We start from the raw sequence: 26,974 nt of genomic DNA, 5'->3' as shown, positions 1-26,974 counted from the left end.
CTGCCCCACAGGGTTTCCAAGGCTGTAATCTTTACAGGAGCAGACTGCCATCTTTCTCCAGCAGAGTGGCTGGTGGGTTCTAACTGCTGACATTCCGGCTAGCAGCCAAGCACTTAATCACTGCACCACCAGGGCTCCCCGCCCACAAGTCCCTATGATTAGTGTTGGGGAGACAAGAGCCCTCTGAAGGTAAGGAGAAGAAGAACACTGAAAATGCAGGCAGTAGGGGACCATCGCCTGCTCCGCCCAGGTCAGCACCACCTCGGCTGCCCCTCCAGGCTCCCGCCCCTCTATCTTCACCCAGAAGCAGCAAGGAGGGGGTGCCGCCTAACTTCAGACAGAGAGAGTTGTTCTCCCACTGAAATTCAGCAGTGGCCCCTGCCCTGCCCGGGATAGGGTGACCCAGGCTCAGCTTCCTTTCTACATCTGCCTTTCTGCTGCCTCCCTATCTGGGACCTCTGAACCAGGTTCCTCCACTGAGGAGGGCTGATGGGCTCAGAGCTGAAGCAAGGACTTGAAGCTTTAAGGCAGTAAAAGGCTTAGCACCCAGCCTAGCACATAGTAGCTGCTGATAAAAGTTGGCTGTGCCTACCCTGATGATGAACCTGGGGATGTCTTGAGTCCCAAAGCCAAGAGGCAGCTTCCCTTTCTCCCTCCCTCTTCCAAGAGCTGCCTGGCATCCCCCGCCTCTCCCCAGGCTAGGGGACACCAGAGAGACAGGTAGAACCTCAACAGTACCCTTTATTACCAAAGACACTGCAGGCACATTGGAACTTCAGAGTAGGCGGGGGCGAGGTGGAGAGGAGCAAATCACAGGCAGACAGAAAGATAAGGGACAGAGCTGTGGGCCCTGGTGGGGATGGCGGGAGCACCAGGGCTGGAGTTCATGCCCCCATTCAGAAGGAGGAGAGGCTAAGGCCGGTAGTTGCAGGAGGTGGACAAGGTGCTGCTGCTTACTCTGGGGCTGCCAGCCGGGCCTTTCATCCTATCTAGGGTTGAATCCAGTCCCCAGGCCCGAGGTACCCTGGCAGAGCTGTCCAGTTGGGGCAAGGTTTGGAGGAAAGTCCCGGATGCACCGTCTCTACAATCCTAGGAAGAAAATGTGCCCCTTGGGCTGGGCTGGCAGAGACTCAGGGCGGGGACCCCAGGATGTGAAAGAGGCTGGGGGAGACCTTTGGTGAGAATCCTGGCCTGGCTTGTCCTGGGCAATCTTCTTGATTCCCTCTCTGAGCCTCAGTTCCCCCTTCCTAAGAACTCCTGCATGTCCCTGGTGGTCTGGGTGGGCTTTTAGGAGAGGCAGTGGCAGGTGCCATAAGGGACACAGAGCCAGCAGCCTCCTTCCACTCCCTGGCAGCTCTTACTCAGGCCACCTGAGCTGGTCGAAGGTGTGGAGGGGGATCTGTAAAATGGGGTTGGAGTTGGGGTCTGGAGGGTGGGGCCAGGGCCTTGGGCCGAAGTGGAAGCAGCTCCGTTGCTAAGAGGGGCCTTAGCAACGCACCCATTCAATGAAGACAAAGGCGCTGTCACTTGAGCGCAGAGGCGCTGCTGTGGCTCTCTTGTTCCTGCAGACGTGCTGCGCCTGCAGGGGTGGGGGTATGGGAGCCTGCAGGGAGTGGGAGGGGGCAGCTGGGGTCCCCTTGAAAGCCTACCCTGGGCGCTGGGTGCCTGCACCCTCCCAACAGGCCTGCAGGGGGTGCCACCAGCCCATTTTGCAGAAGGGGAAGCTGAGGCTCCCAGGGACTGAGACAGCAGCCAGTGGTGGAGGCTAGCTGGGAGTCTGGGCTAGGGATCAGACAGACCCGGGTTCTAATGCGCCCATGGGTATGCCCATGTAACTAATGCTGTGCCTCAGTTTCATCTGTGGGTGCATGGGCCTGACCCCAACTCTGCCCCTGACCCTGGCAAGTCGTCACCCCTCTCTGTGCCTCAGCTGCTCATCTGCAGGATGGAACGCTAACAGCACCTCCATTTTCCTAGGTCGCCAGATTAGATGCCTGGAGTTTAGCTCAGAGCCCCAATAAGAGCTCGATCGACAGTCCTCCAGCCCCTCACTGGATTTGATTGTGTGGTTTGGGGCTGGGCGGTACTGGGCCAGCCCCTCATAGGGTTGTCTCTGTTTTAAGATTGTGGGAACTCAGGATCAGAGAGACTGAAGACAGCATGCTGGGTCCCTACGACTTCCCTCCAGCCAAGCTGAGCTCTCCAGGCCTGAGGGCCCTCCCTGAGTAAGGCCTGGGGTGGACCCAGCCTTGCCAGCTGCCCACAAGGCCCCCACCATTCCATCAGCTGTCCAGCTAGGGAAACTGAGGCCCTAGAGGAAAGACCTTGCTCCTCACTGGGCCTGCAAGGCCTCTCAGATCACAAGACATCAGGATAGGGGCCCTCAGAGGAAGATAAGTATAGGAGGTTGGGCTGGGGGGGCCAGAAGGTAGGCTCTGGGCTTCCTGCTCACTGCCCTTCCCAGTGCACCAGCTCCAGAAAGGGGTCCCACAGATTTATTCCTTAACTAACCTTCTCCCAGGGTGCACTACATTTTCACTGACAGAGCCCACAGCGTGCTAATGGAGCACCTTCTGGCACCAGCAAGGAAAGAGAGTAGGGAGGGCCCCTTAAATGGTGGGAGGTAGGGTGTGGTTGCTTCTTAATCATTTCCATCCTGATATAGTAGGGCAGAGGGGGTGTCCAGACCAAAGGGATCCCCTGAGGTGGGAACTATACCTGAAGTTTTGAATGCTGTCAGCTCCACAGCCTGAAGACAGAAGAGGTCTGTCAGGGGGTGTGGGTCTCCACTCCTGCCCCCCCTTGCCCTGGGGCCCTCTGCTACCATGGTGATGACTCCTCCCTCCCCACAGTGGCCTTGGCATTCAGGTTCTGCCAGCATACAGAGATTACGCTCAGTCCTCATCAGTCAGCAAGTTCCAGTGCTCTTTAACCCAGTAACTGAAGAACAGAGGCCTCTTGAATCCCCATAGGAAGGCCCCCACCCCAGCCCCACCCCTAGCCACTGTGGCTTCCCCAACTCTCCCAGCCACACTTGGCAGAGCCCTTCTCTGTCCCAGCCTCACCGGTCTCTCGGGCTCTGCAATGGAGGAGAAGGTCATGGGGATTATGGGGCCATGGGTCCCTAGTGGGGAGAAAACACTCAAGTTGGTGAGTTTTTGGAGACTGAGGTAGGAAGCCACTCTCAGAGACCCTAAGAATCCACCCAGAGGCTTACGCCACAGATTAGTAATGAGGAAATGGAGGCCCAGAGAAGGAAGGTGACTTACCCAAGGATGCAAAGAAAGTGAACTGGGATTGGAGCTCCTGACCTAGTCACTCAGTCCACACCCTACCGCAGGGCCCTGGAACCCCATCCACCCACCTGTCTTCAGAATACCCCAATCTTCTGCCCCATGGAGACAGGGAAGATGTCAGGGGCCAGCCCCACTTCTGGATTGAGCGTTAGGGGTCCCTATTCTTTGGCTGGCTGGGGGTGGAAGGAGGATGGATGTGCCGTTTCTAAGGAATCTAAGGCCTAGTTTCCTGGCCCTGTTTCTTTTTCTTTGGAAGGAGCTAACAGAATTAGCTGTTGCCCTCCCAGTTTTGCCTGAGCACTGGGGAAACTGAGGCACTGGATAGCGCGGTAATGGAAGGTGGTGAGGCCTGTACCTCTGACAGCCACATGCCTCCGGGGTGGGGCTAAAGCCGGGGAGCTGCCCTGGGCCGCCTCCCAGGGACCTGGGGGCCAAGGGCTGGAGGCCCTGCCGTTGAGGCTAGAGCGGGTCTGAAAGGAGAACGTATTGGCAGCACTCGGACTGGAGCCGTGCACCGGGCCTCCCGCCCCCGCGACGGCCCGCACAGTGATCGCCTGGGCCGCCGTCTTCTCCGTCATCCTTTGTAGGGCGCTGCGGACCTGGGGGGCGGGCGTCGAGGTCAGGCCCGGGGCCGTCCCTGACCCCAAGGGCCGCGCAGCCTGCAGATAAGCCGCGCCCGCGGCCTGATCCCACCCCTCGCAGCCGGCTCCCCCTCCCCGACTCACCGCCCGGTTGCAGGCGGCGTAGACCAGGAAGATGTACGGTCCCTGGGGACAGACCCGGAGGGCGGTCGTCACTGCAGGAGAACCCCCGCCCGACCTCTCGCCTTGCCTGGGGACACGGCGCCCCCCAGTGGTCGCCAGGCCTCAGCCGAGTCACGCCCAGGGATACCCAAAGAGACACATCCAGAGTCATCCGGAGACACAGAAAGATGGCCTCAAACCCTGCCCTGTTCCCCTCCCCTACTGGAAGGGTGTAGCCCAGAGCGGTGGCTTTCTACGAGACAGACAGAGAGAGAGAGCACGTGTGCCAGGAGGGGACTTGTCACACTCGAACCCACGCCTTTAGCCTCTTGGCCACCAGGCAGCCTCTCTGATCTCTATCCTTCCGTGCCCCACGCCGCAGGCCACAATATGGCCCAACAGATGGGATCTGAAGCCCAGGACTCCCTTGGTGCCAAGTGGACAATGCCAAAACAACAGCCCCTTCCCTGAGGCTCAGACTGGGGGACACAGGAGGAACCTTAAGAACCCTGCTGCTCTCCCTGGGTCACAGACACCAACTGGGATGATACCCCCCCTACCCCCTGTCACGAAGACAGGCCCTGGCACCTCCCAGCCCTCCACGTCCAGTCTGTCCTCTCTCTCTGCAGTCCGAACTGCCTTTCCCATCCTGTCTCCTATCCACTACTAATCGTCCCAAGGCATTTTTCCAAACTCTAACCCAACTATACCAGCACCTGCTTAACACCCTTCATGGCTCCCCAGTACCCTTGGAATGATGTCTGCACAGTCTGACCCCTGCCCTCCTTTCTGCCCCCTCCATTTGATCCCACCATGCTCCCTGGCTTAAAGCATACTCTTTTCTCTCCTCCCACCCAGTCTTCAGGTCTTAGCAGAGAATCCTCCCCTCCAGGAAGTGCCCAGACTAAGCATCCCTTAAGTGGCTCCTCTGTCCCCACACTGCCCCCAACTCTTCCCCAGTCTCTCAGCAGTTGTGTAGTTTTGGTGTCTCTCTCTCCCTAAGGTCATGACCTTCAAAAGGTGGATTCTTTGTTTCCATACACCACCGTATTCCCCAGTATGTAGGCACAGGGGAGACACTGGGAAAGAATTTATTGAGTGAATAAATGAATAAAAGCTCACTTCATGGGGCTCCTAGCACGTGCAAAGTACTGTGCTTAGTCCTTTGCAAATATCTTAATTGAACCCCAATGGTCCCATGAGGTGGCTATATGATTCCTTTATATAGATGTGGAGTCCCTGGGTGACACAAATGATTAACACAGTTGGTGGCTAACAGAAAGGTTGGAGGCTCAAGTCCACCCAGGGGTACCTTGAAAGAAAGGCCTGGTGATCTACTTCCAAAGAAACAGCATTTGAAAACCCTATGATGCACAGTTCTATTCTGACACACATGGCGTCGCCATGAGTCAGAACCAACTTGACAGCAACTGGTTTCTATAGATGTAGAAACTGAGGCCTATTCAACTTGTCTAGGCTTCACAGGCCTCTCTTAGCCAGGGAAGTATGAGCTACAGCTGGTTGTAGGAGTGAGGGTTTGATCTCCTTCCAGAAACCCGGCACAGGGGGTCAGAAGGAAACAAATCACCCAAAAGAGTGATTTCTAAGGCTGGGCCGATTCCTTCCAGCACAAGCCTACTCCCTGGCCTCCTTGACAGGGAAAGGGGAGGAGGGAGGTCTGAGACCGATAAAACAGTGAGTGAGAGAGGGACAGGGCTGGAGGGGAGTGGGGAGAGACGGCATGTGACAGAAAAGAGAGAAGAAGGGAAAGGCCAGGTCTGGGGTGAGAAGCAGGGGAGAGGGTCCCAGAGAAGGAAGCCCTGAGCCTGAGTCAGGGACCTGCCTGAGAGGGTCACAGCAACGTCAGCAGCACACCAGACCCATGTTTTCCTACTCTCCACAAGGCAGCCTCTCCCCTCCTTTTACCAGGAGACCCTCAAGGAAAGCCTGAGGCTGACTGGGAGTGGGCAAGAGAGGGTCACACCTGTGGACATGAAGAGGCAGGGCCTGAGACAGAGACAGAGACAGAAAGACAGGGGTGCCAGAGATAAAGAGACAGAAGGAGAGACATAAAGAGAGGCCAAGGAAGAGAAGTAGGTGGGTCAATGACAGAAAATAGATATGTCCAAGAGGGGGAAGGGACAAGGAGAGGGAGACAGTGAGAGATAGAACCTGGGAGACAGAGAAAGAATTTCTCAGATAATTCAGAGACAGAGACAAAGAACTGAGACTGAGAGAGAAAAAATGAGAGGGGAAGGGAGGGTGGTAGAAATGGCAGTGATGGTGACATTGGCCCCTGGCTGCATCTTGGCCCACTTAAGGGGCACACACAGGGATGGAGTGCATCGGAGACCTACCCCACCCTGGGGTGGGGGCTGCCGGGCAAAGAGCTGGAGAAATCGCCACGGCAGTGGGGTACTGCTGCCCTCACCACCCTGTGTCAGGGTGGAGAAACTCAGCCAGGGCCACACAGCTAAGAAGGCAGAGCTAGGACTCAAGCCCCACAGAGCTCTGGGAGCACAGGGCTTGGAGGAAGGGCTTGTCTCTGTCAGGGAAGGGGGTGCAGCGGCCTCCCGCCCCACCACCCACCCCAGACTGCTGCTAGGTGCCTCCCAGGACAGAGAGCTCGCTGCCTCACAGTGTGTGTCAGAGCTCCAATCCCAAACTGCCCAGGGCCTGGAGGCACCTGGAAGGAATTGAGGCCCACGGCGGTATAGGCCCAGGCTGGGTTGAGGTGCACCAGGATGCCTACCAGCCAGGTCAGTCCCAGGATGGGCAGCAGAACCAGCACCGGCTTCACTGTGGCCCTGTGGGAGAGTGGGCAGGGCCGTGGGAGGCCAGGGTGGCCTGGGGGGCTCTTCTCAGGGCTCCAAGGGGAGGGGAGTATCTGGGGAGGGGCTGGAGCTGCAGACCGGGCACCACAGCTCAAGACTCAGGTGCAGCTGGAATCTTTGGCTCGACTTTGCTGCCCCTTCTCAAAGATCCAGAGGTGGCAGGAAGGGGGTACTGGGTACTGGGGACATGGGGTCCTACTCCCAAGCCTGGTTTAAAGAAAGGGGGTGGCAGCTACCCAGAAGGAGGGCTGAGGCCTGGGCAGTAGGACCAGAGGTCACCAAGTCAGGAAGGGCTCTCTTTCTCCATCTCTAAGAAGACCTGGGTCTTCCTGGCTTTTCAGAGACCTATGGGCTTGGGTTCCTCTGCCCTTGGTAAAGGATGAGGGTGGCAGAGGAAGGCCAGAGAGGAGGCGGAGCTGCGGGCAGAAGGCCAGAGGTGTTCCCTCTAAAGCAGGATGTGGCTCTGGACAGTGAAGGGGGTTCTTGGCAGGGGCAGGGATCCAGATACTCACCCTGAACCTGGGCTCCTGGGGACTATCTGATTTTGAGGTCTCCCCACCTTGCCGTCCTTACCTGACCATCAGTGAGCCCCTAGGACAGTGGCTATTGTACACACCACCCCCCACACTCATATACATGCAGGATCAACTACCATCCCCCAGGACATGCTACGTACGAGCGTGCCTGTTACGCACAGGCCACATGTATGAGTGTCAGGCACACAAAGCCAGGACATGTGTGAACACACGTGCTCATGTACATGTGAGCACACACAGCCATAGGTGCACACCTCCTCAGCATGGACTCACATGTGCTCACACTCAAGGACCCTCACACCTGGCACCAGCTCACCTTATGCTCCCCTCCCCTTCCTTCTTGGACTCCCCCAATCTCAGCCTCACCACAACTGGATCCTGATCTGCTGCTACAGGCGGGGCTGCGGGCTCAGCATAAGGGCACGGCGGCGGGCACTGGACACGGTGACCATCACCACGAGGACCAGGATGCAGGTATTGGCCTGCAGACTTGGTGTCAGTGGGTAAAAGGGACTTCCCCGGCTCTGACACATCCCTTCCCTCCAGGCTCCCAGACCTCCCAGCTCACAGTCAGCACGAAGAGCACAGGCCCCACAAAGGCCCAGATGGTGTCTGTGTGCACGTTGAGCCAGCAGTGCCCAGAGGCCATGTAGTCATGGGGGGACATGGCCAGGGTGATGGCCACGATAACCACAGGCACACCTAGGGGAGGAAGAAGGGACCTCAGGACCAAGTCACCTGCTCTTTCCTGTCCAGGACCCAGCACCCCTCCAGAACTGTAGCCCGCAGCTGTGCCATAGTAGCGGTTATACTGGGGAGAATTGGGGAGATCTGGGGAGCAAGGTAGGGAGAGCCTGATACTGTTTGGGGTAGCATTGGGGCCATAAGTAGTTGGGGAGTAGGGAGTGCTGTGATTGGGTTGAGGGCTTAGGGCTGGGAATCAAGAGAGATGGATGGTTGGCCATTGGCATGGGGGTTAGTTGTTCAAGGATTCAGTGGGGGGATGATGGCACTAGAGGCAATGAGAGACAGTTGAAATGCAGGAAGATTTAGAAAAATTGGGGTTGGAGGTTGACAGAGCTCAGAAAATTGAGTTTGTGTCAGAGATGGGTGCTGGGTGGAGATGAGTGCCATGGTATTGGGCACCAGGCAGTGCTGGGTGCCAGGCAGAGATGGGTGCCAGGTGGTGTTGGGTGCCGGGCAGTGATGGTGCTGGGTGGAGATTTGTGTTGGGTGGTGTTGGGTGCTGGGTGGTAATGGTGCTGGGTGGAGATTTGTAGTGGGTGCCAGGCAGTGCTGGGGGCCGAGTGATGGGTGCCAGGCAGTGTTGAGTGCTGGGCAGTGATGGACAGCAATGGACGCAGTGTAAGGCAGAGTTGAGGAGAACCAAGAAAGGGCAGGGAGCAGAGGAGCCTCACCCCAGCCTGTGGCATAGTAGAGCCTCATCCTCAGCCCCGCGCCCATGTTCACAGCCACCACCTTGCTCCACAGCAGCAGCCCCTCCACCAGCATCCAGGAGAATGCGACCAAGAAGAGGAGATGCATCACAGCTGTGACGGCCACACATGCCACCTATAGGGGTTGGGGGATTCCTACCATGGTCAGTCGTGGGTACAGTCTGCCCTGGGACTGCATGTCCACACCTTACCTTGCCATTCCAAGGAGGTATCAATGGGTAAGGTTTCTGGGCAGTGCCTTGGGTCCAGTCCACCCACTCGTGAGCTTTCTTCTCTGGGCCTTTCTCCTCCCCAGGGAAATGGATCCGAGTTAAGATGGGGGCCACCCAGAGAAGAGGCAGGGCCTGCAGGCATCTATGAGCATGGGTGGCTGTGCCTGTCCAGGTCCCTCTGAGCTCACAAGCCCACCTGCTGGCTGCCCACCTTATTGGCCTTTGCCCACTCACTGGCCATGAGGATGCCTTCTGCAGAGGCTAGGGAGAAGGTGAGGTTCTTGTGGACCGTGACTCGCTCTGACTTAGGGACCCTGGACAGGCAGAGGAATCAGTTAACAAGGTTACTACCAGCAGACCCTATGCCCTTTCAGGCCCCAGCCCCTCCCCTGTGGGTCTCCTGTGGCTGGGCTAACGATCTGGGACACAGACAGAGAGGGCAGCTCTGGAGGGGGTGCGGGACAACTTAAGAGGAGGCCTAGGACCAAAGGCCTCCTGGGGTCAGGGATGGACACCTGACCTGAGGTGGGCGTGGGGACTTATGAGGGGCAGGCAGGGCCCAGGGTGCCAGGTGACTGTGGTGAGCTGTCCTCACCCGGCTGCCAGGAAGAGCACGAAGGTGGTAGCGAGGGCGCAGAAGGACACCCCACAGCCCACATATGAGAGAGTCCTCAGCAGTGACTCCTCCTCAGGGCCTCTCTGTAAGAAGCAACAGAGACCTCAGAGTACTGTCACCCTGTCACTACCTTGACATGACCCAGACCAGACCTCACCCCCAGCCCAGGGTCTCTGAGGCCCCCCCAGGGCATTCTCTGCAGTAAAGTGGGATGGTGATGGCATCAGCTGGCAGGGTGGAGGCCTGCACACAGTAGGACTGAACAAACGTGCCTTCAGGTGTCATTCTGTCTGGCAGACTCTCCCTAAATGGGCCCCAATCGGCCCAGCTCCCACTGATTTGACAGCTACTAAGAGCACTATAAGAGCACTAGATTGGAAGCAACCGATATGCCTGTTGGGAGGAGTCAGGTGTGACCACCGCATGCAGGTGGATGCCACTAGAAACGGGGCTGCACGTGGATTGTTTTAAACATGGTAAATATCCATGCTCTGTTTTTTATAAGCATGTATTTGAGAATACGTTTTTCCAGTGTGCTCCTCAACATGCCTAGTCACCCCAGTATTCTTGGGCTCAGGTCACTGAGCAAGTGACCACTCACAGCCCTTCACTGGCTTCAGTGAGCCCACCCTGTCCTGATCTCCCCCTGTAGTCTAGTTTTCACGCAAGTCCTAAAAAGCTGGCGCTCATCCAGATCGTGTCTCCTCTTACTTTTCCGCCCTCATCTTGGCCCACAGTGCTACCTACCAGCTCTCCACTTCCTCTCCAGCAGAGACCCCCTTCCTGAACACCAGACCCACAGACCCAGAGGTGTCTCAGAACCCCGTGTCCCAGCTGAACCCATTTCCTCTGTGTCCCCCTCAGAGATGAGTCCCTCATCCCCGAGTAGCCCAGGCCTTCATCCCTGACCTGCCTCCTCTTCCTCCCTCAATCCAGTCTCCTCCCTATCCCCCTCAGTTCTGTCTGGGCCCCTCCCTCTGCCTAGACCAGGCCCATATTCCCCTCCATGTTCTCTCTGCCTCACTCACTCCCTGGCACCAGAGGGTGCTCTGGAGGCAAATCCAACGCCTGCTTAACACTATTCCAAGGCTGCCTCGTAATAGGATCATGATTCAAGCTTGTGAGCTGCATCCAAGGCCCTATGTAGTCTGGTCCATGCTTACCTTACTACTTCATCTTGGTCAACTCTGGGGCCTTGCATGGGAAGCTTCGTGTGACAAGTCTACCATGCAGCCCCTCCAGTCCTTAAAAGCTAGTGCTCCTCAGCTTTCACCAGGGAATGCCTTTTTGCTTAACTCCCATGCGTCCTCTAAGATTTGGTTCTGAAATCACCTCCCTCTGCTAGCCCCAGGTGCTCACCTGGATGTCATACACCTGTAACAGGATGGCAAAGTTGGTGCTGTGGTTACAGAAGCAGGCAGTGGAGTCCTGGTACAGGGCAGCTATGGAACACCCAGTAGTGGCCCAGGAGCCACCTGTGTCCGGGCTTGTGGGGGATGGAACAGAAAGGCTCTTGAATGGGGTGGACATGGTGGTGGGGGGCAGGGGCAGGCGGCAAGCGGGGGAAAGCCTTTCTCCTCTACCAGCTATGTGACCTTGGCCAAGTCACTGGGCCTCTGTTTCCCATCTGTAAAATGTACTTAACCCTCTCAGGGATGGTGGGAGGACAGGGCTGATACCAGTGACTGATTATCGTTGATTAATTGCAGTAATTACTAAGCAAAGTGATCAATGCTCACTCCCTCAGCTCAAGGTCCTCGCAGGAGGATGGGATTAATCTCTGTACCCTCCTCTGACCCTGTACCCTCCCCTAGGACCCTGGCCTCAGATTGAATCAAGTCTGACACTCATTTGAGATGAGTCTCTTCCTAGGCACTCCACGGAGTGGGCTTGCATACCTCATATGACAGGGATCTCACTACCTCCTGGGTAATAAATTCTGCTGCCCCAGCTTGAGTGGGACCTGGAGTCACCTCTGCGAGGGGGTTGGTGAGTGAAGACCAAAAATACACCTGAGCCCTACCTCATCCCTGAGTGGGGTGGATGTCCTTAAGAAACAAAAACAAATGCCTTCTTTAAAGAAACTCACCTACTGCTGAAGTTCCAGAAAGCACAGATGGGCTCCACCAGCTTCTGAGGGAAGGCCTAGGAGCAGGAAAAAGGGCAGGTGTGAGCTGTGAGAGTGTGTGTGGGAGGCACAGGGCAGGTACAAGTGTGAGGAGGAACAGGGACATATGTGAGTTTATATGGGGGTCACAGGGCAGGTGTGAGTATGTATGCAGGTAGCATAGGACAGGTGTGAGTGTGTATGGGGTAGGCAAAGGGCAGGGGTGAGTGTGTATGGGGGCATGGGTAGGCATGAGTGTGTATGGGGACACGGGGCAGGCGTCAGTGTGTATGGGGGAGGCACAGGGCAGGTGTGTGTGTATGGGGGCATGGGCAGATATGACTGTGTATGGGGACATGGGGGCAGGCATCAGTGTGTATGGGGGCATGGAGCAGGCATGGAAAAGGAGGGAGCAAGCAGAAGGACGGTGGGGAATGCTGAGGTTTCTCTGTGTGAAGCACCAGGGGCTGTCAGCATAAGTCATGGGTGAAGAAGCTGGACTAAAAAGCCAGTGGGGAAGTGAAAGGGAAGGCGGGGTGAGTGGACTTTCACGCTAGCGTCATGCATAATATCGAAAACCTGGGAGCAAGCTAAATGTTCATCAGTAGGAGGAGGCTCTGCATCTGTTAAAAGGAACAAGCAGGGCTCTATATGCTGATGTGGGAAGGTCTCTGTGATACATTGTTCAGTAAAGGAAAAAGCCACAGAACATTATGTACGGTATGAGCCCATTTATGTAACCAACTAAGGTCTGTGTAATTGTGAAAACACACACACAAAAAGCCTGGAAACAAACACACAGCAAACTTAACAATGGTTAAGTCTGAGTTTGAATGTGTTACGATGAACCTGTTATTTCTTTTGTAATTAAAAATGACAATATAGATTTTTAAAAGATGCCACTTAGCAGTGAGGACACATTAGGTGGCCAGTGGTACCAGACCAAATCCAGGCAGGGAAGGCAGCTTGAACTTGGAACTTGGGCTATTTGTCCCAACTAGTGAGGGTAATGGCAACATCATCTCACTAAAATATGACACTTTGTGTTTTGCAAAGCATTTTCACGCCCTTTATTATGGTTGATCCTCATAGCAACCTTGGAGGCAGCTGTAAATTCATGTATTTTCGAATGAGGAAATCGAGGCTCAGAGAGGTGAATTAATCTGCTGAAGATCACACAGCCAGGCTGTGATAGAACTGAGACTGAGTTCTGGCATGGCCAACTCCGTGCTCTTCCTAGCATTCCGTGATGATGGATGATGCCTCCAGAAAACATATTATTTCTAGGGTTGACTGAATTTATTGGCATCCTACTACATTAGGAGCCAGGAACACAGATACAGCCTTCTCTGTATGTTTTAAATGGATGATTATTACACCAATGGTGGCATTTTAAAGTGATACAACCAGAAATATAGGTATAGTTGTACACTTAAAAGTCACACAACTGATTGTGTCCAGTAACCCCATACCTGGCCATTATCCCCAGGAAATAGTTACCAGAATCAAAACATATTGTGAGTGAGGATTTTCACAGGGTTAGGCAGAGTTAGTTGTAATAAATAAAAAAACCTGCAGATATTCTAGACACATGGCCGGGACAGGGTCATGCTCATTGTGGAACATTCCCCATGAAGGTGGTGGTCATGAACTTGAGTCATAGCACGGGCCTACCAATGTTAAGGTTGCACAGCAAGTGATAAAAGACAGGATGGCAAAGGGGCATCTGTGACTCAAACAATGCAGAAAACATCAGCAGGGAAATGAAATGTTTGTATGACTCAGGTGAAAAATCAATTTCGTAATTAAAAAAATATATATATATATAATTTTATATGGCCAGAATAAGGCTGGCAGGAAATACACCAAAATGTTCACAGTGTTATCTCTGGGTGATAGAATTTTGTCTTCTTTATCTTTTCTTTATTTTCCATATTTGCTACAATGATGACTTATTTATTTTTAATTTAAGTCATACAATTAATATATAACTACCTTCTCAAAATTTAGTTCTTTGAAAATATAAACAAAATTGATAAGCTTTTAGCTAGACCAATCCATGAAAATGCAAGCATCACTACAGATCCTACAGATGGTAAAAAGATAAGGGAGTATTACTGACATTATGCTAGAAATTTGACAACCTAGGTGAAATAGACAAATTCCTCAAAATGCACAAACCATTAAAACTATTTCAAAAAGAAATAAAACACTCGAATAATCCTATATCAACTTAAGAAATAGAATTCATAATTTAAAACCACCCCACAAAGAAAACACCAGGCCCAGTTGGCTTCACTGGTGAATCCTATCAGACATTTATACCAATAATACCAAGAAATAATAATATCAATCCTAAAAAACTCAGGAAAAAAAAAAAAGGAAGACAGAATACTTCCCAACTCATTTTATGAGGCCAGGATTACCAATACCAAAATCAGGCAAAGACATTACAAAAAAAGAAAACCACAGAAAACCACAGACCACATTATTCATGAGCAAAACCACAAAAATCCTTAACAAAATATTAGCAAATTGAATCCAGCAATATATATAAAAGATAATGCATCATGAGCAAAAAAAGTTTATCCCAAGAATCCAAGGTTAGTTTAACATTTGAAAATCAATCAATATAATTTACTGTATTAACAGAATAAAAGAGAAAACCATATGTTCACGTTAATACGGAAGAAGCATTTGGCAAAATTCAATAGCCATTCGTGATAAAATTCTCAGCCAACCAGGAAGAGAAAGGAACTTACATAATCTGATGAAGGGCCTCTACAAAAGCCCACAACCCACTTAATAGTGAAAGACTGTATGTCTTTCCCTGGGGTGTGAGTGAAGGCCGATGAACTGGGAAGGGGCACAAAGGAACCCTTTGGGATGGTGGAAATGTTCTATATCTTGACTAGGGTGGTGATACACTGGTCAAAACTCATCAAACTGTACACTTCAAATGGATGTATTTTATCATATGTAGATTCATACACCTTAGTCAAGTTGATTTTGTAAAAGTCTTGGGAGGATATACGAAAACTGTCAAACTGTGGGGTATGCATATAAGTGTGTGTATATCCAGGATTAATAGTCGTGAGCAAAGACTTTAGCTTTCTCTGAAATGTTCTAAGGTGTCCAAAGGAAGAATGAATTTATGTATTAAAGGTAATGAATTTAACAGCATGTCTTGGAGATCTTTGCATGTTAGTTTATAGAGAAATACCTCATTGCTTACCTAACTTCAGCAGGCTATCCCATTGTATAAATCTACATGATTCTTTAAGGAATCCCCTATTAATGGACATTTAGGTTATTTTTACTCTTAAGAAGCATACTGCATGTCTCCATGTGCACACTCCTTGGTATATAATAATGGGAGCCACCAGTTTTTCGAGTCATCCAGACCTAGAATGAAATCCCAGCTCTGCCATGTACAAACTGGGGCCAATCACGTCACTTCTCTCAGGCTCACTTTTCGCCTATGAGAAATGGGGGGTGAGATTGAAGGATTAAATTCATGCTGCTAATTTAAGGCACCTGGCATAAGGTGAATGTGCAATAAATTACTTCCCTTTGCTTTCCCTTGAAGACCATGGGGAGGGGTTGGGGATGAATATTTTCCTTAAAAGTTTTTAGCCTTGGTTGTCCAACAAATAAATATTAAGGAGTTCAGGTGGAGGGCCCTATTGTGACCAGGGTACTATGGTGGTTGTTTCCCACAGGTCCCACCCAGTACCTGAGCCTGGTGTTTCAGGTGAAAGGTGACGGCTGTGTTGACCTCCCCGGTGGGATCCCACACATCAGAGGAAATGATGGCTGACCCTACCTGTGTGCTTAGGAACCTGCGGGAAGAAAGAGCTTTTAAGGGGATCACTTGGCTGGATGGGGTGGGGAAAAGTGATGCATGGCTGGGTTCATTTCATACAGACCCCTGTGGTAGAGATGGCACCCCCATGTCCAGATACCAGGAAAGTCCAGAGCTGGGACTTAGGGTAGTGAGTTCCAGTTTAGCCTCAGGGGCTTGCTGGTGACTTGGGTAAGCTGCATTCCCTCCCTAAGTATCAACACTGAAGCCAGGGTCCCAGACAGGAGCTGAGCCATGTGCCTACCAGCCACATCTTTGGCAGGACCAGAAATGTATACCTATGTGTGTGTGTTGGGGGGTGGGGAGTATATGTATTGTCTGGGCTGCTAAATACAATTTTTCCTACCAGAATGGAGGTTCTGGAAGGGATGAGGGCCTGGCCTTCCCTGGGGAGGGAAATGCAGGCCCTCAGCAGCCTACTGGGGCCTACTTACCTCTGCATCCTGCCCACCTCCTCTGAGCTGTCAGGAGCCTGGGGTTCTCGGCCAGGACCTCCCATGGTGTACTGGAAGACACTTGAGGTGAACCAGCTGTGGATCAGGGTGACTCCAGAGAGGCCTGGATGAGTGGAAGGGGAGGCCAAGACCCCACCCAGTGACCGAGCAAGCACCATGGAAAAGCCCCAAGGGAAATTCTCTCCTCACTTTAGAGATGGGGAAACTGAGGTTCAGAGAGGTTGAATGACCTGGCCAAGATCACACAGCTAACAAGTGGCAAAGGCAGAATTCCAGCCAGCCTTAATCCTTGTGCCCTGTGCTTAACCTCACAGCTCCAGAGCCCTTTGCCCTAATTCTTCACCCCTGCATGGCACCAATGAGGGTAGAGGGGGGTCCCCCCACCACCCACTTCAGAGGGGAAGTGTGTGAGGTTCAGCAGTGGAGACTAAGTGAATACCTGCTATGTGGCAGGTGCTTTGCTTGGGGCATTATTTAATCTCATAATAACCCATAAGGCAGGTACTAGCTCCCCTTCTTACAGATGAGGAAACTGAGGTTCTGAAAGGTAAGGTGACTTATTCAAAGTAGCACAGCTAGCAACTGTCAGAGCTGAGGTTTGACCCAGAGCACCCCCTCACCTTCACTCACCTTTCCCAAGGAGTCGCTTCACTTCACCTGCGGGGACGTGGATGTGACCAGGCCCCTCTGGATGCCCGTCAGGCATCGTGAATGTGTAGCCCCCTATGCTGGCCTCTCTCAAGCATAGGCTCCGCACCTCCAGGCCTGGGATTAAATGGGACTGGGTGGCTGGACATCAGGAGGGAGGTCTTTCCGCCAAGCTGGCACAGCTAGCAGGGTCTGCTTCCCCCTCTCCCTGCCACAGGGTCTAGGGGGCCACTGCTCCTGCTCAGAGAGCTTCAGCAACTTGTCCAAGGGACATCTGACCTCTCCAAGTCTGGGGAAAGGGAGACCACTGAGAAGGGTGTCACCAGGAGGCAATGAGCCACCAGAAACCAGTGGGCACCTGAAGGACACATGTTTGTGCCTTGAGTTCCAGGATAAGTGCCTCCCCGCTCAGTATGCAGACATTCACTGAGTATGTACTTGGGCCTGGCCCTGAGATAGGGATGACTTAGAAACGTCCTAGGCCTTCAGGGAGCTTCAGGTGGAGGGAGGCAATCCCATTATACATATACAGCTACCACAAATGCAATGAGAGCCGTACAGGAGAGAGGAACTGACTGTCAGGAGAGAGGAGAAACTGGGGAAGGCTTCCTGGAGAAGTTAGTGCTCAAGCACGGTTTTGAAGCATGTATAGATAGGAGTCTTCCAGGAGCTCAAGAGAGAGGGCATTCTGGATTGAGGGCACCACATCGGCAAAGGCAGAAAACCAAATGCAGTGTCTATAGCAGTGCGGGGAGCTCCCAGTGACCAGGACTGAGGGAGGAGCTGTCTCAGCCCTGACCCCAACCCAGGGCCTAGCTGTGTGGGATGGGCAGGTGGCAGGCTCACCCGCATGGGGGCGCTGGATGTACATTCGGGATCGTTCAGAGGTTAGTATGGTGCTCAGCAGGGGTGCCAGGTGGTGCACACTTGCCACCAGAGCCATGGGTCCACCAACCACCTAGAAGGAAGCTGCACCTCAGTAGGCAAGCTCAGCACCCCCACATCCCTCTCACATTCCATATACCCCGCTGCCATCTGTGCTGATCACTGGGGTTCACACACTCTCTATGATCTGTGAAGGATGTAGTTGGCCTGGTGACTCTGTCAGCTCTGGAACCCTCAATGGCTCCCTGGGGCCTCCAGATCAAGTCCTGAGTCCTGCCTGACCCAGCGTTGAGGCCCTGCCTGATGCAGCCTCCTCCAACCATTCCAACCCTGCCTCCCAAGCTGCCCCATCCTCCAGTCAAGCTGAAGGCCTTACAGCACTCTGTCCTTGCTGGTCTGTCATTTGCCAGCAGGGACACACTCCGAAGGCTGGGCCAGGCTTTCCTCTTCTTCAGGCTGACTCAGTGCTAGATCTATAGTAGGTGCTCAACTCTGAGATTCCAAAAGGAAATCCACATGGAGGATGGGGGCAGGGCAGGGAGGGCAGAGTGCACCTTAACAGGACACCTACACTGTACTGGGCAATTCACCCATCTACTCCTCTCCATTGCCTTAGTGAGGCAGGTGTGAAAATCTCCATTCTCTAGGGAGGAAAACTGAAGTTCAGGGGCCATCTTTTCCCACTCTGCCAAAGTGCCTTAGATGCCCAGTCAAATGCTTGCAGCCCCTCTGTGGCAGCCTGATCATAAGCTTGCACCCTTCCCAGGATGGGGAGTTCATCACCTGTTCAGGTGAACCACTCCACGGAAACAGTCGCCTGTGCTGTGCCATCCCCATCCTACCCCCAAGCCCTGGTTCCAGTTTGTCCCTGAGACCACAGAGGGACCACGTGTGCTTTCTCAGCCCCCGAGATCTCCAGGCAATGTTCACTGCCCCTTGTTCCCTTCCTTCTCTGGGGTGATCACTTCCAGGCCTACAGCCATTTCTGCCAGGATGAGGTCTCCAACACCTCTCCATCTAGTAGCATCTCTCACGTCCTCCAGAGTATTTGGACTGTTTTGGCAGACAAGATGGGCTGAACGCTCGCTCAGCACAGAGGACATCCCACTTAAGTTGGTCAGCAGATTCTTAGATATGGGGAAGTCCTTATTGATGAGTGGCTCTTAATATTTAGTTGCAGAAGTTGTTCAAGTGCAGTTGTATGTGGAAGTTCAACTTATAAAACAGACAAAAAAGGAGCTGCTCCAGATGAATGGTGTAACGGAGCCCAGAGATGGGTGTTGACTTGCTCACTGCCACACAACAAGCTGGTGGTAAGGCTGGAACCAGAGCCCAGGCCCCTGCCCCACCCATCCGTGCCAGCCTCACCTTGCTGACTGACAGCCACGTGTTGGCCAACTGCTCCTCCAGAACCAGGCTGGCCACAGACAGGACGCCCTGGCCCAGCTGCTCCCAGGGCCCAGTCAGGGGCTCCGGTTCCCCAGCCTCAAGGGCCGCCACCCTCTTCAGAAAGTGCACGATAGCCAGTAGCACAGCTGGCCCTAGTGGAGCTACCTCCTTTGCCAGGACTCTCTCCAGGATGCCCAGGAAGTAGGAGGCCTCGGTCGGCGACAGGGCCCCATGGACTTCAGAAAGGGGGTCAGGGGGCAGCTGTGGACAGAGAAACCACTGGCTGCTGGTCTGTCTGTCACAGTGGGACTCCCCAGGGGTCATCACTTTTGCTCTGTCAGGGTCCTCTTGGTGGGTGCAGGTCTACCTTGTTACAAGCCCCCAGCTGTTAAGCGCTCCAAATTAGGGTGCATGAAGAACTTTAATTTCTGCAGACACAATATCTGGGTTATCTCTTTTATGTATGAGAAAACTGAGGCTCAGGGAGATGACCTACAGTGCCCCTAGACTCCCCAGGGCTCTTGGGAGAGTGACTCACCACAGTGGCATTGGCCAAGGCATTGACTCGTCTGATAATATCCTGGCCGGGCCACGACTGGGCATCCTGCAGCTGCCGATAGATCTCTGCAAAGCAGCAGATGCCAGACGAGGCCCTGGGCAACCCGGCTGCATAGAGGTGCCAGTCTACCCAGTGACCACCCAGACAGCTCAACTGCCTCACGGAGGGAGGCCCAAAGGAGGAAGAGCACATTTCAGGCTGTGTGTCTGGAACCTCACACATGTGTTCTAGATGGGAAAACTGAAGCACAAAATGGCCAAATCACTTCCCTAAGGTCACATAGCTAGAATCACCACCCTCCTGTGATCTGGACTCTGTGGAAGCCCTGAGAAGATTCTGAATTCCCAGGCTTTGCCAACCTTTCACTGTCCCCTCATTCTGCACTGGTCTGCACCTGACTTCCCCTTCCACACGTAGGGGCGCACCTGTCTGGTAGCAGCAGAGGAAGGGCCGCGGCTGCAGGCAGGGCTCGGAGCCCTCAGTGCCGGGTCTTGGGTCCCACGTGGGGCACTCCTCCGAGGGCACTGACCGGTGTGAGAGAATTGTCAGGGCTGCGCCCTGGCTCCCCAGCGGTCACGGTGACTCACCCAACCACCCGGGCCTGGAAGGCGCCTGCACACCTGAGGGGGCGCCAGGACGCAAGGTCCTGGATTTAGCGGATGATACGGGAACCTGGGGGAGGGGTCAGCACGGGGCGGGACGGGGCGGGGCGGGGCAGGGCGGCCAGGGGGCGAGGCCAGACGTCCTGCTACCGGGACTGGGCGGATGCCGGAGGGTGTGGGCACAGACCGTCTAAAGGCAGGGTGAGACATCGCAGCTAGTAGGCGGAGTAGCCAGAAGTTGGGTGGGTCCAGGTTGCTAAGGAGTGGGCTAGGTCCAGGGGTCAGAAGGGAAGTGTACCAGAGCCAGGGGCGGGGCGAGCATTGGGAGGGGGACTGCTGGTCAGAGGGCGGGACCGGGCGGCCAGAAGGCAGGATCTGGGGACCAAAAGGGCGGGCTGGGCCGTACCGGGACAAAGAAGGCGCACCCGCACGGTGGGTAGCAGCGAGGGAGTGACGTCTAGGGCGCCCGGGTCCCAACCGAACAGCAGACCGCCGAGGGGTGGTGCGCAGGTTCTTGCCCGGCGCAATTGAGCGGGATTTAGCGTCCGCGCCCACAAGTGAAAGTCGGTGAGGTTGCCGCTGAAGGCGTCTCGCACTGAGAAGCTGCCACCTAGAGAGTCCTGGTCTTGGCCCAGCACAAGGACGCCGCCGGGGGGCACCGGGTGGCCAGCGCCCAGACCCCGGGCTCCGGATCGCCGCCGCCCGTCGGCCAACAGTGCCCAGCTCCCGCCGCGCTGCTCCCAAGTGACGCACACGTGGTGCCAGCGGCCGTCAGCGCGGAAGGCGGTGAGGAAGGGCGCATGGTGCCCGCGTACTACTAGCGCGGCGCGCACCGCACCCCCGGGCTCGGCGAAGGCGCGCAGCTGCAGCGCGTTGGCTAGCGAGGGCACCGCAAGAGAGAAGAGCGTGGCCGCGTCGGGCGAGGCGGTGTCCCACTGCACGTGAGCGCACGCCGTAAGTGCCCCCAGCGCTGGCAGGGGCGTCCGCAGCCACGCCGCCCTGTCCGCTGTCTTCTCGCCGAACACCAGCGCGAGCATGGTGCGCGCGCCTGCGGGAGCACAAGGGTCCAAGCCTTAATTTCCCCAGCGACTACACACACGGTCCTGCCTCTTACTGCCCTTCGGCGCAGCTACGGACTTTGTGGTGCCTCCCCACACAGGGAAAAAAAAGGGGGCTCCAACGCTATACCTGGGGCCAGCCGTCTATATCTATCTATTCAAGGCAGGGGAACATGGAGGTGCAAAGAGGACTAATTCTGTGGCGCTGCCGCTGTGGACACTCATCTCTCCAGGACACCAGAGCCTCTGCCCCCCACATCTGGGGTCCACACTCACGCCTCTGCGGGGGTCTCCGCAGAAGAGCATTTTTCTGGCCCATCCAGACTTGGTCGCGCAGCTGCAGAGCAAGGACCCCATCTGGGGGCCCCAGTGCCAGGTGGCCGAACTGCTGTTCGCAGGACTCTTGGGCCTGCCACCAGCTTAGCCTCCGCTGTGGGAATTTGCACACCCCAGCTGCTGTCTCCATCACTTCGCTAGGGGCCACTGGAGCTGGAAGTGGAGAGCAGAGGGTATGAGAGAGCACATGGGTGGGCATCTGACCCTTCTGGGGGGTGGGCAGGACCAAGGGCACTGGTCTTAGAGTCATTCACGCCTGGATGGGCTGAGCCCTGGTCATGTTCTACGACCTGGCAAGTTGTGTCCACTTGCTGAGCCTGTTTCTTCATCCATAAAATGGCGGGAAAGGGGACAGACCGAGTGATGCTTTCAGCACAGGGCCAGGTATGGTAGTGACAACTCAAGTGGCCTTTCTCCCTTCCTTTGCACTGGAGGCCAGTGCATGCATGGACCTCAAGCTGGCGGAGCTGGGAGAGAGGGGACTCCTTGAGGCAGCAGAGGAAGGGATTCCTCATACTTACCTGGGGAGTTGGAGGGTGTCCCAGAGAGACTCCTGATCTGAGAGAGAAGGAGCTAGGTGAGGGCTGGGACAGGTGCACCCAAGTGTGCAGTTTATTGAATGCCTACTGCGTGCTGAGAGGAGGTCTGGTGAAAGCTGTAGGCTCTGCAGTCAGACCTGAGTTCAAGTCCCACACAGATTGTCACATTGGGCAGGTCGCTTCACTGCCTTGAGCCTGCTTCCTCCTTGTGAGGAATAAGCAAGCAGATAAGTGAATGTAAGAGGTGTAGCACCTAGTGGTGCTTTTACTTCCATGTCTATGCCAGGGGCTTATCTTATATAACCTTTGCAGTGATCTTGTGGTGTGGGATGGCCACTTGGAGCCCTAATAGCCTCAAGTCCCCTCCACCTCCTCCCCTGCATCCACCTCCCGAAGTTCAGGTACCAAGAGGTAGAGGAAGCAGTGGCTCCAAGGGGCCATTCTGGGTCCAGCTGGAGCAGGTGGGGGAAAACAGTGGTCACAGGTCTGGCCAGTGTGAGCCGAGGAAGAAAAAAAAAAAAACAGCAGAAAAATGGCTCAGCGTCCTGCCTGGCTACCCTCTTCTGACTCCTGAAGGGTCATCTTGCTCCTTGTTTGCTCCCCGGAACCATGGGGCAGGGAGCCAATTCACTGGGCTGAGAGCCCAGGCTGCAGCCCTGGGCGGGATGGCCCACCCACTGGGGATGACATTTACTTGCACAAAGGGATAGTCTCCAGGATTTCCTTCCAGGACTGAAGCCTGAAAATGCTGTACCCCTGGTGAGTTGAGGGGGGAGGAGAGCAACAGTTCAAGGGCCAGAGAGGGGTGGAGACAGAGCTCATCATCCTTGCCAGTGGCAGTGGTGATGCTGGTGGTGTTTTCAGGCATGGGGGTTTCCTCGTGTTCTTTGGAATTCATAGCTTGGCATTCAAGACTCCCCATCCTCACCTGTCCCACCAGTCCCCCATGCAGCCACCTTTTGCTCCTGCTCCCCAAGCTGCTTCAGTTCTCCAGACAGCATCCCTTCTCCATACCTTTAACCATGCTGGCCTCCTGCCTGGACTGGCCTCCCACTCCCTCAGTGCCACCTCTTCATGGTCAGTTTTCAATCCCTTCATTCGCCCAGCATTGATAAGGGGTCTGCAGTCCCACCACCTGGTGCTGTGCTAAGCTAGGGATATCCAGTAATAGGTGGTCTTGGGGTCGCTCTCGGCAGCCTGGGGAAGCTCTGCAGGCCAGGAGGAGGCTCTTTGGTCTCTGCTCCAGCCCTGGTCAAGACAATGGGCTTCGGAAAACACTGGTGCTGAAATAATGCTCCAGGTTGGAGGTTGGAGTCCACCCAAAAGCACCTTGGGAGAAAGACCTGGTGATCTACATGTGAAAAATCAGCCATCCACGTGGAGCACAGTCCTATTGTGACACACATGGGGTCGCCATGAGCCAGAGTTGACGCCAGGGCAACTGGTTGGTGTCCCAGCAGCAGGGCCTTATGCCACTTGGGAGTCTGGAGCCATCACAAAATGATGGCACAGGACACAGAGGTTCACGCTTCTTGAACTCTAAAAAGTAAAAATGTATTCTCCCCCACTTTTAAATAGCACCTGAGTCCACCTGAGGGTGGGCGGGGAGGTTGTAAGAGTCCAGTGCAGGGCTGTGGCGCCGGCCCCTAGCACTTGCTGGACACACAGCATGGGCTCAGGAAATGCTGACTCCGCCACTCCCTTGTTCACGTCTTCCAGTATTTGCCCCTCAACTTCCTTGGCTCCCACCGTCTTGCTCTCTCATACCTGCCTTGTCAACACTGGTTGACACTCAGAGAGATACGCAAAGTTTCTTCGCCACTACGCGTCCCCGCTCCGAGGGGCCAGTGGGGAAACCCAGCTAGGTGGATGGGACCGGGACAGGGACCTCTCCTTCGCCCGCGCTGCCCCCTCCCCCAGCCGGAGGGATCCGTCCCCTGTTCGTAGCCCCCGGATCTCACCTGCTTCGCCCAGCTTGGTGCCCGTGGTCGGTTTGTCGCCTGCGAGGTGTCCGCGGGACCGAAGTCTGGCAGCGGCAGAAGCAGGCTCAAGGTCTCGCAGCCCGACCCTGCTCTGAGCGGCACCGCCTCGGGGGCGGGTCTAGGAGACCCCGCCCCTCGGGCCCCGCCCTCTGGGGAGGCCAGAGACCTGCCTGCTTTTGGAAGCGCAGTGACTGTTAGGTCCTAGACAAGGCCTATTGTCACTGCCCACACCCCCCACCTCTAACACACAGGTAAAGTCACCAGATAAGTAGGGGCACCTTGTGAGATTTGGTTCCCAAATAAAACTTGCGGAAGCTGAAGAATTCTGTCCTAAGCTAGGGTGGTGGCGGAGGATGGAGCACTCGGTACCGAGCTTTTACTACTTGCCCGGAGCTGGCCCCATGCAGGCCTCATCTCTTTTACTTGAGGGAGGGCTATGAAACCCATTTTCCAGATGAGGACTCGGAGAGCTGAGGGCTCTCGCCAAAGTTAGACAGCTGCCTAGTGGCAGAGACGGCCTTGCACCCCGGGTCTTTGGGTCTTCATCCTGGCCATTCAAAAGGTAACGGAGCAAGGTGGGGCAGGGTGGGGGGCACTGTTTCTGGGGAGGAAACACAGAGGTTTTGGCAGAGCCTGGGCCAGGTGGTGGGACCAGGGGTGCAGGAGGAGACTGAAGGTTTGGGGAGGATGCAGAGGCGGTGAGCTCTCCCGCTTGGGAAGTGTGTAGCAGGGCGGGATGCATGCTATTCATGACGTAGTACCCCCGGGGATTCTTAATTGGGAGGGAGGTCAGACGGAGTGGCCCCAGGGCTAAGGCTTCGGGGTCAGACAGAACTCTCTGATCTGAGACCATTACTTAATTTCTTTGCACCTTAGTTTCCCCATCCACGTAGTGTGGATGATAACAGTACACAACGTATGGAGTTGCTACCAGATTTAAATGACTTTGACTTAATAAATGTCCATGTAGCTTGTACATAGTGCCTGGCACACAGTCAGTTTAATATTCTTTTCAAAACTTAATTTACACTTGTTAAAATAGCTTCCTGACAACAGGATGGCTTATTTATTTACACACACCAAAACATCTGCCAACACAATGAACAATGGTTTGTTTTTTTAAAAGAAGGAGGGGATCAAAGTGGCCAGAGATACAGCACTATTCAATGTGTTATTCTTTCAGCTTTTCTCTAGGTTTGAGAATTTTCAGAGTAAAATTTTGGGGATAAGAGGCCCCCACTTGGGGCAGAGCTCTGAGCACCTCCCAGGTTCCTCAGCCTGTAGAGCATTATGCAGGACTTGGTTCTCCTGTGTTTGTGACCTAGCCACCCCCTCAACCAAGTGCCAACCTTCAGAGCCATCTAGAGAGGTGGGTAGGAGAAGCCTGCAATGGACCCCTTGCTCTACAGCTCCCTGGGAGGGGTCTTTCCACACTTGCATGTCTCATTCAAGGCAGGGACTTTTGGGGATCCCACTTTACATACATGCAAACTGAGGCCCAAAAAGGAAAGACTTGCCCAAGGAAGGGGTGGACTCCAGGCCTGCCTCCTATGCCCATGCTCTTTCTCTCTGTGGGTGGGAGTGGAGTTTGCATCAACCCTAATGCTCCCAATCTCCTTTGAATGTCTTCTGGTCCTTTTTGCCCCCCTTCATGTCCCACCCCAAATCTCTACCCAGTAACCTGAGTAATGACTTTCCCATGCTTAGCAATGCCCCTGCTCCTGAGACCCCCAATTCAATCCCTCCCTTCCATGCAGTCACATTTCCTAGGAGTCATCCTGGAGACAGCCAAGTGGCATGGGGGGGGGCACTCCATGGACCCGATTTGAGGCTCCTGAGCAGCTGGAACTGGTTTGGGCTTGTGGCCTGGCCTAATCTCTTCTCGCCAGAGCCTGGGCATTGTCCGGCTGGCAGCCAAGGACCATTCATTGGCTTTATAGCCAGGCACCTCTTGACAGGCACTTTTTCTCTGAAGACAAGGCCTGGGTGAGTGATAGCTGCTGGGGGCCCCAGGCTTATTGTCTGGGGAGACAGAAGGGGGGGCCGTGAGGGTGGCTGGGGCCCAGGGGACCCTTGAGGGTGGCCTGAGGATGACTCATTCCTCATCACCGGGTCCTGATCCTGCCCTAAAAACCAAACCCGTTGCTGTCAAGTCGATTCCGACTCATAGCGACGCTATAGTACAGAGAAGAACTGACCCATAGGGTTTCCAAGCGGTTTCTGGTAGATTTGAACTGCCGACCTTTTGGTTAGCAGCTGAACTCTTAACCAGTACGCCACCAGGTTTTCCGGTTTTCCCTAGCAACACCAGAAACAGGGTCTCAGCCAAACCTCACATAGCCCAGGGCCACAGTTAGGTATTTTAGAAGGAGGAACTGGCCAAGGTGAAGTTTTTGCTTTGGGGCTGCCTCAAACCCCACAGAATCTAGGCCTTTTTGTGACTTAGACAAGTCTCCATACCTCTGTTTCTTCTTCCACAGAATGGGGAGAATCACTCTTTTCTCTCAGGGACAGGAAGGGGACCTGAGAGAATAGATTTGTGAGTATTTTGGGTTGGGGGAGTCCTACAACCCAGCCCCATTGCCATTTTTCTCTGGGGAAAATGGCTTTTACTCTGTAGACACCTCCCCACATACCCTGGGTCCTGAGAAACTTGGACAGGCCCAGAGCCAGCCCTGCCTCCCCTCTTGCCTACTTGAATCCCCTTTCCATATAGGAGTTAGAGTGATATTTCTAAAATTTCCTTTTTATCCTGTCTTCCCATTGCTCAAAACCCTTCCATGCCTCCCTGGTACCTCCAGGAGAAAGTCCAACTTTCCTCATATGGTGTTATAGAGGAGCCCTGTTGGTGCAGT

The 26,974-nt window shown here is 54.4% G+C and overlaps 1 protein-coding gene across 1 annotated transcript; it reads right to left on the bottom strand.

Moving 5' to 3' along the window:
* Window positions 1-743: 743 nt before the first annotated feature.
* Window positions 744-21,962, bottom strand: ADGRD2 (adhesion G protein-coupled receptor D2). The gene is given in 24 exon segments (XM_049894993.1): window positions 744-1,089; window positions 1,499-1,603; window positions 2,719-2,733; window positions 2,934-2,940; window positions 3,066-3,124; window positions 3,851-3,895; window positions 4,022-4,063; window positions 6,726-6,846; window positions 7,776-7,891; window positions 7,978-8,111; window positions 8,828-8,981; window positions 9,290-9,392; window positions 9,674-9,777; window positions 11,054-11,180; window positions 11,784-11,839; window positions 15,538-15,643; window positions 16,101-16,224; window positions 16,752-16,886; window positions 17,616-17,727; window positions 19,023-19,304; window positions 19,582-19,667; window positions 20,028-20,126; window positions 20,611-21,252; window positions 21,539-21,962. Coding segments are annotated over 24 exon segments (3,261 nt in total). The 5' UTR covers window positions 21,849-21,962; the 3' UTR covers window positions 744-912.
* Window positions 21,963-26,974: the final 5,012 nt, after the last annotated feature.

The sequence above is a fragment of the Elephas maximus genome, chromosome 9, assembly GCF_024166365.1.
Source record: "Elephas maximus indicus isolate mEleMax1 chromosome 9, mEleMax1 primary haplotype, whole genome shotgun sequence".
Classification (NCBI taxonomy): domain Eukaryota; kingdom Metazoa; phylum Chordata; class Mammalia; order Proboscidea; family Elephantidae; genus Elephas; species Elephas maximus.
The sequence above is the reverse complement of the archived record's forward strand: the minus strand, read 5'-3'. Positions and strand labels throughout refer to the sequence as shown.